We start from the raw sequence: 13,776 nt of genomic DNA on the forward strand, positions 1-13,776 counted from the left end.
CCCGCAGATGGCTGAAAATGACTTTGTAAGTAATTAACATAGGAGTACCTATAAAAAGTAACTTATCTTATATCTATCAGTGAAAGTCTCATCAAAATCTGTCCAGCCGAAAAACAGCCAACAGCCAAAATTGCAAAAATTACTATTTTGGTTATGTAGGTATTGTGTATACATCCATATGTATTTAGTAAAAAGCGGTTATTTTAATATTACAAACACACTATCCAATTTTATTATTGGTAATAGATGAATGAAGACAAAATATTACTTCTTCTACGCACACTCTATGGGTACTTAGGTATGTATTAATTATCTATTATTATTGGTAAATTTTATAAAGTCTAAAAAAATTCTAGAGATTACCCGATACCACGCTATTCTAGCGGTAGATCAATACTTATGTAGGTTAGCCGGCAGGTCTCTGCTTTTTAGTGAGGGTCCGACATAACCCACATAACCAAAAGCTCTTTTCCCGAGAGCTTTGGGTATGCGTTCTCTTCACTTCATTCACTTTATATATAAATAACTATCTTTCCGCCCGTGGTTTTACCTGCTTTGCCAAAAATAATAAATCCTCAAAAATGCCTCACGTAATTTTCCCCTCTTCTTTTTGACAGAGTAGGTAATTTACCAATGAACGTCCTTAAAAATTATTATCTTCAACATGTGCTAAAAAATTTAAACAGTACTGATTTTATTACTAAATTTGTCAAAATTCCTGTGTACGCAGAGAAATTTAAATTCCATTGTCTTATAGCTGTGTCTAGTAACACAGTGCGCAAGCGATAAAGAAATTCATCGAACAAAGAACAGAATACTTATAGGGAGCCCTTTATTTTTTATTTTGACACTATTGAATGGGCGTGTTTACAAAAATAAATTGACTAGCTAAATAATTATATCATTCAGTAATGTTATCATGTATTGTTCGTCCCAATAGGCTGCTACGCTAACCCGATAAATGCGATCGAAACATTCAGCTTTTTGAATTAAATATGGAACAATTATACCTTTTAATTTTTTTAATATTCATTTGTTTGTAATTTTCCCAGAATAATACAAAAGGATTAGCAATTATTAAATCCACCGTAAAGATCGTAAACCTTAATGCACTCAGTAGTCTTTCATCTTTGTAGTTTGTGGTAATACAAATTACCTACTTACACTCAGCAATGCCTATAGTATGAAGTTTCCTATGTACCTACTTTTACTGAAGAGTTAATAAATAAATAAAATAAAATGCATCGTTCCTTCGCAGCGCTCTATATAAGTAGGTATGTAGAGTAGAGAACCGAGGCATACTTATTAATATATATAATAGGTAATGATTCTGAAGGAAATAAAGTAAATTTAATTGCATTTACTGCCATCGTTAAGTGGTAAAAGTTAAACCTCTCTAGCGACGAAGCTACCAAACATTACTTTCATAACCGCTTCCTTCAAGAACAAAAATTGGACGAAAATTAAATATTGTCCACCAGTAGGTATGCATTTCGCATCCTAAGCTTTACGCTAATAGCGTGTAATAAGATTTCTCAGTTAAAATTTTATAAAGCCATGTTCAGATAATCCACACCTTTTTCTGTAAAGGGTTAGTTCTCACATGAGTGACGTGTTAGACCATTCAAATCGCACTGCTCAAGATGTTCTTGTGTAGTATATAAACCGCAGTCTGCAAGAAAGGAAGCATCAAGTGACCATCCAATCAATCAATCAATTAGTAATATAAGTAATTCACAATGAATTCTATTGTTTCATCTCTTATCGCTATTTTGGCACTTCAGGGTAAGCCTTATATTTTTTATATTTAAAACCGATATAAAAAACAAGAAATATTTAATAATATTTAATATATTGGAAATTTAAATCTGTTTAATTTAAAATAATAAATCATATTCCTAAACTTGCAGGATATCTTCTATTTCATTTAGATAAAATACAAACAGTTTTCAAATATTTGATAAAAATTAACTGTCTTGTATTAGTCAAGTGACAATAAAAAAAAAATATTGAATAAAATATAAAATAAAAATTCTGATAAAATTAAACAAAGAAAAATTATACCTACACAGGTAACTAAATAATAATAACGCATAATAATGAAAATGGTTCAAAGGATGGCGAATTGGAGCATAAAATCAGATAAAAGCATAAAGTTAATATTTTGTGCCCTTAACTGTTCATAATTGTGTTTAATTAAGTTTTTAATGTATATTCTCTATAGCAGTAAAGACACGCGAAATATGTACCGTAGCTACGTTTCACACACGTTGGATCGCACAAACATCCGACCAAACACTCTAGATGATTCAAAATATAATATTTTGATCATTAAGAATTTTCATTTGTGAAAACGAATCGATATTAAAACTATTATGCCTACAAATATTTTTTTTACCATTAAAATGCGTTTAGAGATAATACCCAATACCCAATTTTTAACAAAAGCTATCGCCTCAAAATTGTCAAATTGTCAGAACTAAACTAAATTAAACGGAATCAAACACCAGCTTTCGAATAAAAAAATATTTATCAAAATCCGTGCACCCATCCGTTCCAGTCTTTATTCGTCAGATAACAAACTCACAAAAATACAGATCAATTGAGAATCCTCCTCCTTTTCTGGAAGTCGATTAAATACCTAAGAATCGTTTTTAAAAATACCTAACACAAGATTATTCTCCTGAATTATGAATATCTGAAAAAAAATGACAAAAATAATTTGAATCGAAAATAACAAAAAAGTAGTAGCGCTGAAAAAGTGTGCCAAATAATTTTAATTTCAATAATCTTGACCCTACATTAGCGCTAGATTATCCATAAAAAGGTCACCTATGTTTGATCTATTCATCTAAATGCAGTTAACGCGTAGACGCATGTTTGATTTCAGCACATTTCAAGTCACGCGAATGCTAAAGGATAAATTTATTAATTGTTCATTTGTTTCAAAATACATATTAAATTTTATAATTAATGTAATGTTGTGTGTAATTAAAAAAAGGGAAACAAAACAAAACAAAAGTAGTTACTTAGTTATTGTTTTAAAATAAGATTTAAATTATTAGGTACAATATAAGTAAACGCGGGGATTGTAACGTATCGTGTACCTGATAGGTATTTTTTTTGTTTCTATACAACTTTATTCTAGAGTGCGAGTCCTTAATTACTATAGATACCTAATAATTAGTCGTTTGGAATTATTATTAAAAAATATAGCCAATATCACTTAGTTGTGTAACTTTCCCTTTAAACAAAAATTCCCTCAACTTTTCAGGGGTCAATGCAAAGCTTTAAACACATTTTACCAAGAAGCAGGCACTTACATAAATTTTTATTAGTTAAAACATATAGTTAGTTACCTACCATTAATTTAATAAAATTTATCATTATTCACAAAACGTAGGTATCTACTTACTCGTTAAACGTCAGCTAAATTACGGTTATTTTTAAACGTCCTGTCATTTTACGCCATTTAAATACGTTGCACTCAACGACTCGCTTAAGTATAATCCCACCAAAAACATAAATGTAAAAATTGGAGCCGAGTTCAATCGTTGACTTAATTTGCCAAAAAAAAGAAATGAGATCTAAATGTGTGCCAAGTTCTGCAGACAGTCCAGAAATTTATTTACAAAGATGTATTAAGTTCTTAGGTTGACTGAAAACTCAATTGTTTTATTTTCCCTTAGAGAACAATGTTTATTCCAAAATATAACTTTTTTAATTTGAATAATGTAATTATTTTCACAAAGCAAACAACTAATGACCTATTGAACCCCATAATTTGATGAGGCTAGTTTTACATACTGTTTATATTTTGTGAGGTTCTAAAAACTAGCCTCATCAAATTAAGGGGTTCAATAGGTCATTAGTTGTTTGCTTTGTGAAAATAATTATATTATTCAAATTAAAAAAGTTATATTTTGGAATAAACATTGTTCTCTAAGGGAAAATAAAACAATTGAGTTTTCAGTCAACCTAAGAACTTAATACATCTTTGTAAATAAATTTCTGGACTGTCTGCAGAACTTGGCACACATTTAGATCTCATTTCTTTTTTTTGGCAAATTAAGTCAACGATTGAACTCGGCTCCAATTTTTACATTTATGTTTTTGGTGGGATATCATTACTTTTTGTACAGAAAATTACTCTGCAAATTTGATTTACTTTATAAATATAATACTTTTTATATACGATTTTTTTTTCTTGCGGTTTCTCTGTATGGTTTGTTTAGTATTATTTTCTATATTTTCTTGTATGTTATGACTGTCAGCGCACATTGCCACGTCATTATCTGCAATTTTTTAAACTCGTTTTCTGTTTAAAAGATTACATGATTTTCTAAACATCCAGCGTGAATTTGTACACACACTATTACCAAGATGCAAAGATCGTTGTAGAAGAATCGTCGCCTTACTCCATGACGTTACGGTATTGCCATGACGCGATCTTGAAATTTTACTCTAAACGCGCCTAAAGATGTTTCACTCATATTAATATTACGCAAATTAAATCATTTCGACCTTCGACGAAGCCTTCTTCCATTACACCATTTATGGTAATTATTTTTGCATGCTTGTATTGGCTAAACATGTTTGTGCTTTATTAATATAATTGTATCACCATTGAATACCATATTTAAAGCAAAATAAAGATTTTATTTATTTATTTATTTATTTACACTGAAATTAAAACTAAACTAAACACTCATAAATAAAGAATAAATAAATGTGAATATGTAAAATTATATATTATTTTTAACTGTATGAGCAATAAAGGCAATATTTTTATTACAATTTTCTTTTATTTTACGTTTAATAACAGTTTTGAATAAAGAAATCATGCAATCGAAGTAATCCGCCCTAGCGATACTAGCGCGAGTGAGTGTGATGTCAGAGGCGCTTCGAATCTACAGATGTTTCGTCCTAAAATATGTAAACTTCAATAATCTATATCTCAGTCATTTATGGATGGATTTCAAAATTTTTTTCGGCCACTGATTAGTTTTGATCTATTTTTTAAGACTAGTAAGGTGAATATACTATTTTCTTTTTTTTTAAACTTTTCCATTTTTCCATACAAACAAAATTTATGTCATTGAAAAAAAAATTAAATACAAATAAATTCAGTATTTTCTGATTTTTTCCTTTGTATACTCGCTATTACCTAGTTGATTACAAAATTTGAACTTTCTAGGTCATCTGGAAGTGGGTTAGGTTTTGTATATGTCTATAAGTCAGTCAGTCTTAAAAATTGCGATTTTTGGATATTAATATCTACGCAACTGTTTAATCTGTATTTATGAAATTTAAGGTTCTTGTTTATCTTGAGGTCCTCTTGATATGTACCAAATTTGGTTTATATAACTTAAATAGTTTTCGAGTTATAAGGGGGTGAAAAGTGGCTCGAAATGGTTCGTGTAAATATACACACGGCTGCTGCTCGCCAGTTCTCTTCGCTTGAACTCGGCTTGACACGCTGCCGCGTGTCTAGATGATTATTATTTAAATTTTCCAATTTAATTTAGGGCCTTCGATTGTTGCTTTTGATATATTATTATTGTTCTGACCATTACTCTTATTAAATACGTAATCATTATTTTTAAAGATTTTTTTAAAGGCTCAAAGATGGCTCAATTTTGATATGTTTTACCTCGGTCGTTGTCATCCCTCAACTAGGTATAATATGATATAATAATTATGACTACCAATCTCTGGACATAATATATATAACATATATAAAGTATCAAAAGTTCTATTTATTAGCTTATTAACACATTACTCTTATTTAACCAAGAATCTAAAATATAATAAACCAATATAGTGTTTTTGGCACAGATTGTCCTAATTGATTCTTTTGACCTCATAATATTTTAATTCTCTTGCAAATTTTTTAGAAATAAGAATAATAATTTAACCCAAATGCATATAAGTATAACGTTTCACCATACACACACATCGAGGTAATTGTTTGTATTTATAATTTAATACCTTCAGTCGCCCAGTGTTATCTTTACTGCGTATGTTTAGTATTTTTAAATCGCTTATATTTAAACCATATTCATTTCTAACATCTTCGTTACAAACTTCGATTTTCATATGGCATACCCTTTGTACCAACACATTTAGTATCTTACAACAATACCTACCTACTCATCAGATATTCTTCTTAATATCTAGGTACATTAAATTCCTGCAGCTAAAAGATATAATCAATTACATCTCTATACAATGACGTGACTATATAATACGATTGATAATAATAAATTAGCCGCCGTTTAAGCTAAATTTATTGTTTTGTAAGCTTAAGAAACAAAGCACGTATTTTTGAAGATTTTGATACCTAGCATAGTAATGCAATGTCGTAGTGCAGATTGATGCACACACAATGAAGTTTTTTTGATATTCCTACATTGATTGCGAGTGTCGCCTTGAATATAGAAATGTTTATATTTTGCGTATACATAAAAATTTAAAAGACTTTATGGCTAAGTCTACTAAATAAGTAAAACTACTTATTTAATCGATAGATGAGTGTTTTAAAAGGTTAACATTTTCAAAACGCGCTTCATCAGATAGGGGAGAGGGGGGCACATTTGAACACTTTTTAAATAATTTTTTTTTTGTCCCGTATGGTATGACCAATCAAGATTTATTTTATTTTAATATAAGATATGGGGCTTATACTACATAAAAAAAATTATATTTAGTTATTTTGACTTGCTATAGTTACACAGTATCAATTTAAAAAAAACTCGATTTTGTTCAAATGTGCCCCGCGAATGGGGCACATTTGAAACCCCTAGGGGCAGTTTTGAAAAACTGGAATAAAATGGAAACCATGTAACTTAGAAAATAATCAACAATATATTTATGTTATTTGTAGCTAATATTATGATAGTATACTGTCATTTATGTCTTACAATAACTATTAATTAAAGAAACTTATATAAAACTCTTAACAGCCTGGGGCAGTCTTGAACAAAGAACACGTTATTTTAACCGAGATCAAATTGGACATTGCGAAACAATATTAAAAATAATATTCATAAGTAACTTAGCAAATATGACATTTTAAAGACGCTTAAATCTATAATAAACAATCATGACAACTAAATGACCACAAAATATAATTATTAAAAATGCAAACCACATCAATACTTTGATAGTTAATACTGCCAAAATATTGGACTTTGAAATAAATTTAAATATAAATATGAGATAGGTTAAAGTACCTAACCCATCTTAAATTTACTGAAGTCAAAATTAAAAGTTAATAAAGCCGTAAAGTAAAGAGTGCCGTTTCATAAAACTTTTCATCCACTCGATCCCCGCCAACTTGTTATTTAACCATTTTTCAGGGCACTTTCCTAAAGCTCTTGCATATTCATAAGCCAACTCTCGGCCCTGTAAATATGTTAAACCATAGTTCATACTGGACATTTTCAAAAAGTAACCTTCCAGCATACGCTCCTCATCATTGGTAAAAATTTGATGCGTGGTGTGTTTGCTGCTATAGTTTTCATTTTTTGGCGTTATGTTTTCCTTAAATTTTTTAACTCTATAAAATAAAGTTGACGGTTTTATGTTAAATATCGTAGCAGCGGTCCTCAACTTCATGCCATCATTGACAACATATGAAACAGCTCGTTGGGCATCTTCTTCGATCACATCACTTTCTTTTTTTTTTATAATTTCTTACCATTATGACTGTAAAGTAAGGACAGTAAAAAATGTAATTACTTACTTAGTAAAAGGGTCAGCTTTACATGTATATGTGTATGGGGCAGTTTTGAACATTTTATTCAAAAGTGCCCCAGTTATTTTGAACAAAACTGCCCCAATACCAACCTTCACAAATAAAAAAATTTGGACGTGAAAGTAACTTGTGTTCAATGATCTCATATTTGTAAATACTTTGTCTGTAATACGTGAAACACTATAAAATAATAACAACTCGAATATAATACTTACGTCTTCAGTAATTTACATTTAACCAAAAAAATATTTGTTTACTTTCGTCTCCGTCAAAGTAACCGGCAATATTTTCGCAAAATGACACTGACATAGACGTTAGTTGACAACTGACAGACGTGTAGTTCGGTGTTACCAGTATTAAAAAGGTGATGGAGGTCGAAAACAGTAAAGGATGCGTTCATAAATCGAATAATTCAAAACTGCCCCTGTTCTAAACTGCCCCCCTCTCCCCTACCTATGGATTTTTCATTTTTTAATTTTTAATAAATATAATTACCTAATGTTTATTCAAAATATGCGTACCAGATTCTAACGTAGTTCAATTTTACACCTTTATAGCACTACGTGCTTTCTTTAAATTAAGTACATTTTATTACGGCTATAAAATAAAATCGTCTGGCATACAAATAAGCCATGTATTGAATAATATATGACGTGATTCTAAATTTTGGAACGGCGGACAATATTAATTTAATCTATGCAGAGTTGGATTTATTGTCGTATTTAATTAATGTAAAATGCACCTATTGGTCTAATGGATATTAAGTGCTACCAAATCATTTCATATTCAAATAATATTTTTTTATCGTTTATCGTTTATATTATACAAACAACTAAAATCTAATGATAGTAGTAACTACAAAGGAATTATGTTTATTAAACATGATCTACTGAATGGACGGCTTACGGCTTAATCCTTATTAGTAGGATATTAGGCAATAATATCCTACTAATATTATAAATGCGAAAGTTTGTGAGGATGTGTGTGTGTGTGTGTTTGTTACTCTTTCACGCAAATACTACTGAACCGATTACAATGAAATTTAGCACACATATAGAGGGTAACTTGGATTAACACATATAGGATCGGTTACATCCCGGAAATCCCAAGGGAACGGGAACTATGCGGGTTTTTCTTACAAAACGCGGGCGAAGCCGCGGGCGGAATATATTGTCAGTCTAACATGATGCCAATAGCCCAATAATGAGCCACATTTGATTGGGAGATAATTGGTAATCTGTTTCGATTGAATTAAAATGTCTTTCAGAGAATTTTGCAACATCATCATTCTGAAACACAATGGCAAATTTCCTATAACCTTAAACTGGGTCGAACATGGTTTAAAAACCATAACCTCATTGAAAGCCTTATCTTATCTTAATGTACCAACAATACAATACAATTCCCTCCAAAGTTATAAAGTATCTGGTAATCATTATTTTAAGGATACCTACGAGTTTAAGAGAAGATAGGTACATATGCAGCGATTCATGGCAGCTTTTTATATTTATCAATATTTCGCAGTGTCTATGGTCTTCGGTTGGGGCTACCGTGCTTCTGACCAAAGACGTTGGGCGGTACTACACCCAGCATGCGGCGGCCGTCAGCAATCACCAATTGCTATTTCTGCTCGTCAAGCCATCCCCATTTCCATACCCGCCATGGAACTTATCGGGTATCAGAATCCACTCCCGGGACCATTGACCATAACCAATAATGGACATTCTGGTAAACTGAGTTACAATAAATTTGATTATAATTTTCAGTACAAAATTGGTAAATTAATTTTTCAGTTCTCACCAGTGGCGCATGTTTATAATTCTATTGATTTTCAGTCGCATTAAGCGTCCCTAAGTACTCCTCTGAAGAAGAAAAGAAGGGATTCCGTCTGCCATATATTTTCGGCGGTCCTCTCGACAACGAGTACGAGATTGAAGGTCTGCACTTCCATTGGGGCGATAAAAACAACCGCGGTTCAGAACACACTCTTAACGACATGCGTCTGCCTCTTGAAATGCACATCATCCACAGGAACAAGAAATACAGGAGCCTTGCTGAAGCTCTCCAGCACCCTGATGGTCTCTGCGTTCTTGCTTTCTTCTATCAGGTAAATCGTTAACTGCTCATTATCTTACAATATCTCTAGCTCATAATATTAGTTGAGAATTTTGTTTGAACGCGCTAATCTTAGGAAATACTTTTTCGATATGAAAAATTATTTTTGTGTTGAATAGTGAAGGAAGGCTAGGAGAACAACGTGCGTGAAACCGCAGGGAACAGCTAGTATTTCATATGTACGAAATTTTACACGCTTCGGGTGGGCGCAAAATTTTGTCGTTCCATTAATATGCAAGACGTGCGTCCTAAGAATACGACATTATCGTTTACCAGCGAAGGCGTTGAATACCTTATAACCGTAATTTTTTACATCGACTTTAAATATTAGAAAAAGTAACATTATGATATTACAGGTCGTGGAATTCGAAGCCAAGCTGCTAACTCCCATCGTGAAGAATCTGTCCACTATTGAGAATTACAACACCAGTATGCAACTTCCCCATACCTTCTCCCTCTCTTCCATCCTCTCCGGACTGGACTCTGAACGTTTCTACACCTACAAGGGCTCCCTCACCACCCCACCTTGCGCTGAAGCCGTCACATGGGTCGTTTTCTCTGACTACCTCCCGATTTCTGTCTTCCAGGTATTCAATATTATTTAAGATGTTATATTTTTTGTATTCCTAACAATAAATATAATATAATAATAACAGAAAACGAATAAAACTAATAAATGCAGAATTGTTAATTGGTGCTATATCTTGTATGAATAAATATCACCTAATATTTAACAGCAATAAAATACTTAAACTTTTTTACAGATGGATAACTTCCGTGGTCTCCTCTCCAACCTGAACTTGCCGCTTGTGGACAACTTCAGGCAGCTCCAGCCACTCTTCGGCCGTCGTATATTCGTGAGAATCACATCCAAGAATCCCAAATTCAAGAAGACCAAGCTCCACTACTCCAAATGGGACTGGGTTGGCCACAAGAAAGCCGAAAATGACGTCAACGAATTCGATGACTAAACATTATGAATATTCAAATTTCGAATTAAATTAACCAATCACCGCTCCTCGTTCTTTACGGGTACTAATGAATCTAATTAATTAATGATTTGTAATTTTGTTAAGTGATTAATATGGTTGTGTGCACTGTATCATATTGTATATTTGTGCAATCAGTATTATTATAAGTTAATGTAAATAATAAATAAATATATAAATAAATAATTTGCTTTTATTTCAAGTATACTTTAATTACATTAATAATTGAATTTGTGTATAAAGCCAACAAACTACTAGGTAGCGTAGTTATCAGCGCCAAACATAGACTGAAAAGAAAATAATTGTTATTAGTCTAACTAATAAATAACTACAAATATAATAACAAATGAAAAAATATAAAAAATACATACATACACCACACCATGCACACTCAGGGGACAAAAATAAAACGCATTTAAATTGTTCATAATATACTATAATAAAATTTCAACAATCTATACAATGTTATAAGTTATAACATATTTAATACTCATTGTTAGGCATTTGCACACAATTTAATAGATCAGTTTATTTCTGAAAATAAAATGGTTGCGGAATGTATTAACTTAACGGATTGAAATTGCACACAGGATTAAATGCGACTTTTAAATAAATTAGTTGTTAGTTGTTACATTATGGGTCTTGGCATATTTACAGGTGCCAGTCTGTATCATACAGACAAACCATGCAATATAATGTTCTTAGCGTACCAAGTCTTCGGGGTTGAACATGCCCTGTGAACAAATAAAAAGGTTTTGATACATAGGAAAAAAATTCTTTTTCGGTCAGTTTGATAAGTAACAAGCAGAATATGAAAAATTATACTAAAAATATATTGAAATAAAAAAATTGTTATTGTATAGTAATACAAAATTATTTTTATTTGAATTATTAAAATATTAAATTAAATAAAAAACGATACATAGTTGGTGAGATGATGTAAAGTCAAACAAAATTCATGGTCACCCTAACTAACATTTCTACAAACATCAATGACTGGTTGAGTTGTCAAAATGTTAGACAAGGACCATTAACCGTTGAGAGACCTCTCGCTCGGACAGCTTTTGGTTAGATTCCGCATATGAGGAAAAAGCAACCCTAAGCATATAGATCTTATTTTATCAAAACAAAATTTTTTTTGGTGCATGTTGCGCTGACGCTTGGTTGAAATTGTTAATTTTGATTAATAGTAAAAAGTAAAATAGAGAAGATAAGTGAATAATTAATGAATAGTAGAAAAAAAGAAAATATTGTAAAGTCCATATCTCTGATTTTGCTCCATAAACCGTTTTACATCCAACATAATGTTTAATGCAGTTTGATAAAATTTAAAAACGATGAGTTAGCTAGTTGCTATGTAACACTCTTAAAATGTAAAAAAATATGTTCGAAATTAACTTCTGTCTTTTATTGGAAATATATTATTTTTCCATTTTACGCTTACTTAAACATATTTTACTCCTTACGAATTTTCATCATCAAATATCTCTATATATTTTTTTACAATTTATCAGAGATATGATATATATCAATTTATCAGTTTCATTCTCCATCACACATTTTTTTTTAATTTATAATAAAAAAATATATGAATAAATACTTTATTTCCAAAATAAAATACTACCTTAGCGCGACGTAAAATGGAGTCCTTGCTGGCGTCATACGGGTGGTCCTTAGACGGAATCTCCAATACTGATGGTACAGGGGCAGTGTGTGCGTCAATGACGTGTCGGATCAGTTCCGCTACATTTTGGTTGATCAGGATGATGTCGATGTCATCACGCTTGACGAATCTCTTGAAACAGTCCTCAATTTCGCTGACTGGAGTGTCTGTTGGCGATAGGGATATGTCATTAATTCTAGTGTTAAGATACTAGATTTTCACCTGAGGTTTTGCTTGCAATGTCATAGAGAATAAACAGAAATTGTCATTGTTGTTACATTTTTAATATAGCACCACCTGTCTCAATCTTAACTTTTGGGAGTGATACAGATGAGGAAATCTAACCCATGGGCATAAGATTTCTTACTATAGAATAACAATAAAATTATATAATTGTTATGTTATTGGAAAACAAACATACTACGCATTTATAATGTTAGCATTACATCAGACAAATATTTTAATGTGAAATTGCATTTTTTTGTTTGTATCTTTTTCACATTGCAATAGAGAGATTTAATTGTATGATTTTTGAAATTGGTGAGGCCAGAGTGTTGGTCAATGTCGTGAGTATTTTAGTAATTATTTTTAAATAAAACAATCAATTAGCGATACAACTATGAAGGAACAAAATCAACGAATCATCTAAATAATTGATTTTTAATAATGCAATAAAACTTTTGGTAAGTATTAAAGATTCCTCTTACATTGTATACTACTGTTAGTAGCACATACTTCAGTTATAAATACATAGAACGATCAGTTACCTTACTTCGGATTTAAATACTTATATAATCCTTTATTCTAAACACATTTTTTCATGATCATTCATGATTTTCAAGTACATTGATGAAATTTGAATTATTACTATTGAATACAAATACTACGACGTTACTTACTTTTATCTACGACCATGAAATTTGGGTGTCTGTTCTTGTTAATTTCACCGATACCCCCCAACAGGAATCCAACGCAAGTATCCTGGAAAAACAAAAAAAATAAGAATTATAAAATTATAAAAAATTTATATATCACTATAAAAACAAACGCCAATCAACATTTATTTGGATAGTTGTTGATAGAAAAACTAAAGACATACCTCATCTCCGATAACACTAATAAGTTTTCCTTTTACTGCAGCTTGAAGGGCCATTTTAGAATTTTTAAATTATTATTTGGTATTTTAATGAAATTAAGAACTGTCACACGAAATTCATCACCTGACTAAAGATTTTTTTGGTAAGGTTGGT

The 13,776-nt window shown here is 31.0% G+C and overlaps 2 protein-coding genes across 2 annotated transcripts; one reads left to right on the top strand and one right to left on the bottom strand.

Annotated features, from left to right (window-relative positions):
• The first annotated feature begins 1,653 nt into the window (after positions 1-1,653).
• LOC123693279 (carbonic anhydrase 7) lies at positions 1,654-11,049 on the top strand. Its single transcript, XM_045638290.1, has 5 exons — positions 1,654-1,785; positions 9,284-9,487; positions 9,595-9,866; positions 10,231-10,461; positions 10,639-11,049. The coding sequence occupies exons 1-5, from the start codon at positions 1,740-1,742 to the stop codon at positions 10,843-10,845; spliced, it is 960 nt and encodes a 319-aa protein (XP_045494246.1). The 5' UTR covers positions 1,654-1,739; the 3' UTR covers positions 10,846-11,049.
• LOC123693280 (V-type proton ATPase subunit F) lies at positions 11,039-13,776 on the bottom strand. The gene is made up of 5 exons (XM_045638291.1): positions 13,626-13,776; positions 13,426-13,507; positions 12,488-12,693; positions 11,574-11,597; positions 11,039-11,150 (listed from the first exon to the last, which is right to left on the bottom strand). Exons 1-5 carry the CDS (start codon positions 13,677-13,679, stop codon positions 11,118-11,120), a joined length of 399 nt encoding a protein of 132 aa, XP_045494247.1. The 5' UTR covers positions 13,680-13,776; the 3' UTR covers positions 11,039-11,117.

Source organism: Colias croceus, chromosome 7 (genome assembly GCF_905220415.1).
Source record: "Colias croceus chromosome 7, ilColCroc2.1".
Lineage (NCBI taxonomy): Eukaryota > Metazoa > Arthropoda > Insecta > Lepidoptera > Pieridae > Colias > Colias croceus.

Bases quoted from the DNA above. Each gene is read 5' to 3' on its own strand.
- LOC123693279 (XM_045638290.1), top strand. From the start codon at position 1,740: ATGAATTCTATTGTTTCATCTCTTATCGCTATTTTGGCACTTCAGG. The intron at 9,488-9,594 runs GTAAACTGAGTT...ATTGATTTTCAG, and splicing joins AACCAATAATGGACATTCTG to TCGCATTAAGCGTCCCTAAG. The intron at 10,462-10,638 runs GTATTCAATATT...ACTTTTTTACAG, and splicing joins TCCCGATTTCTGTCTTCCAG to ATGGATAACTTCCGTGGTCT.
- LOC123693280 (XM_045638291.1), bottom strand. From the start codon at position 13,679: ATGGCCCTTCAAGCTGCAGTAAAAGGAAAACTTATTAGTGTTATCGGA. The intron at 12,694-13,425 runs GTAAGTAACGTC...TATCGCCAACAG, and splicing joins TTTCATGGTCGTAGATAAAA to ACACTCCAGTCAGCGAAATT. The intron at 11,598-12,487 runs GTAGTATTTTAT...ATTTGTTCACAG, and splicing joins CCATTTTACGTCGCGCTAAG to GGCATGTTCAACCCCGAAGA.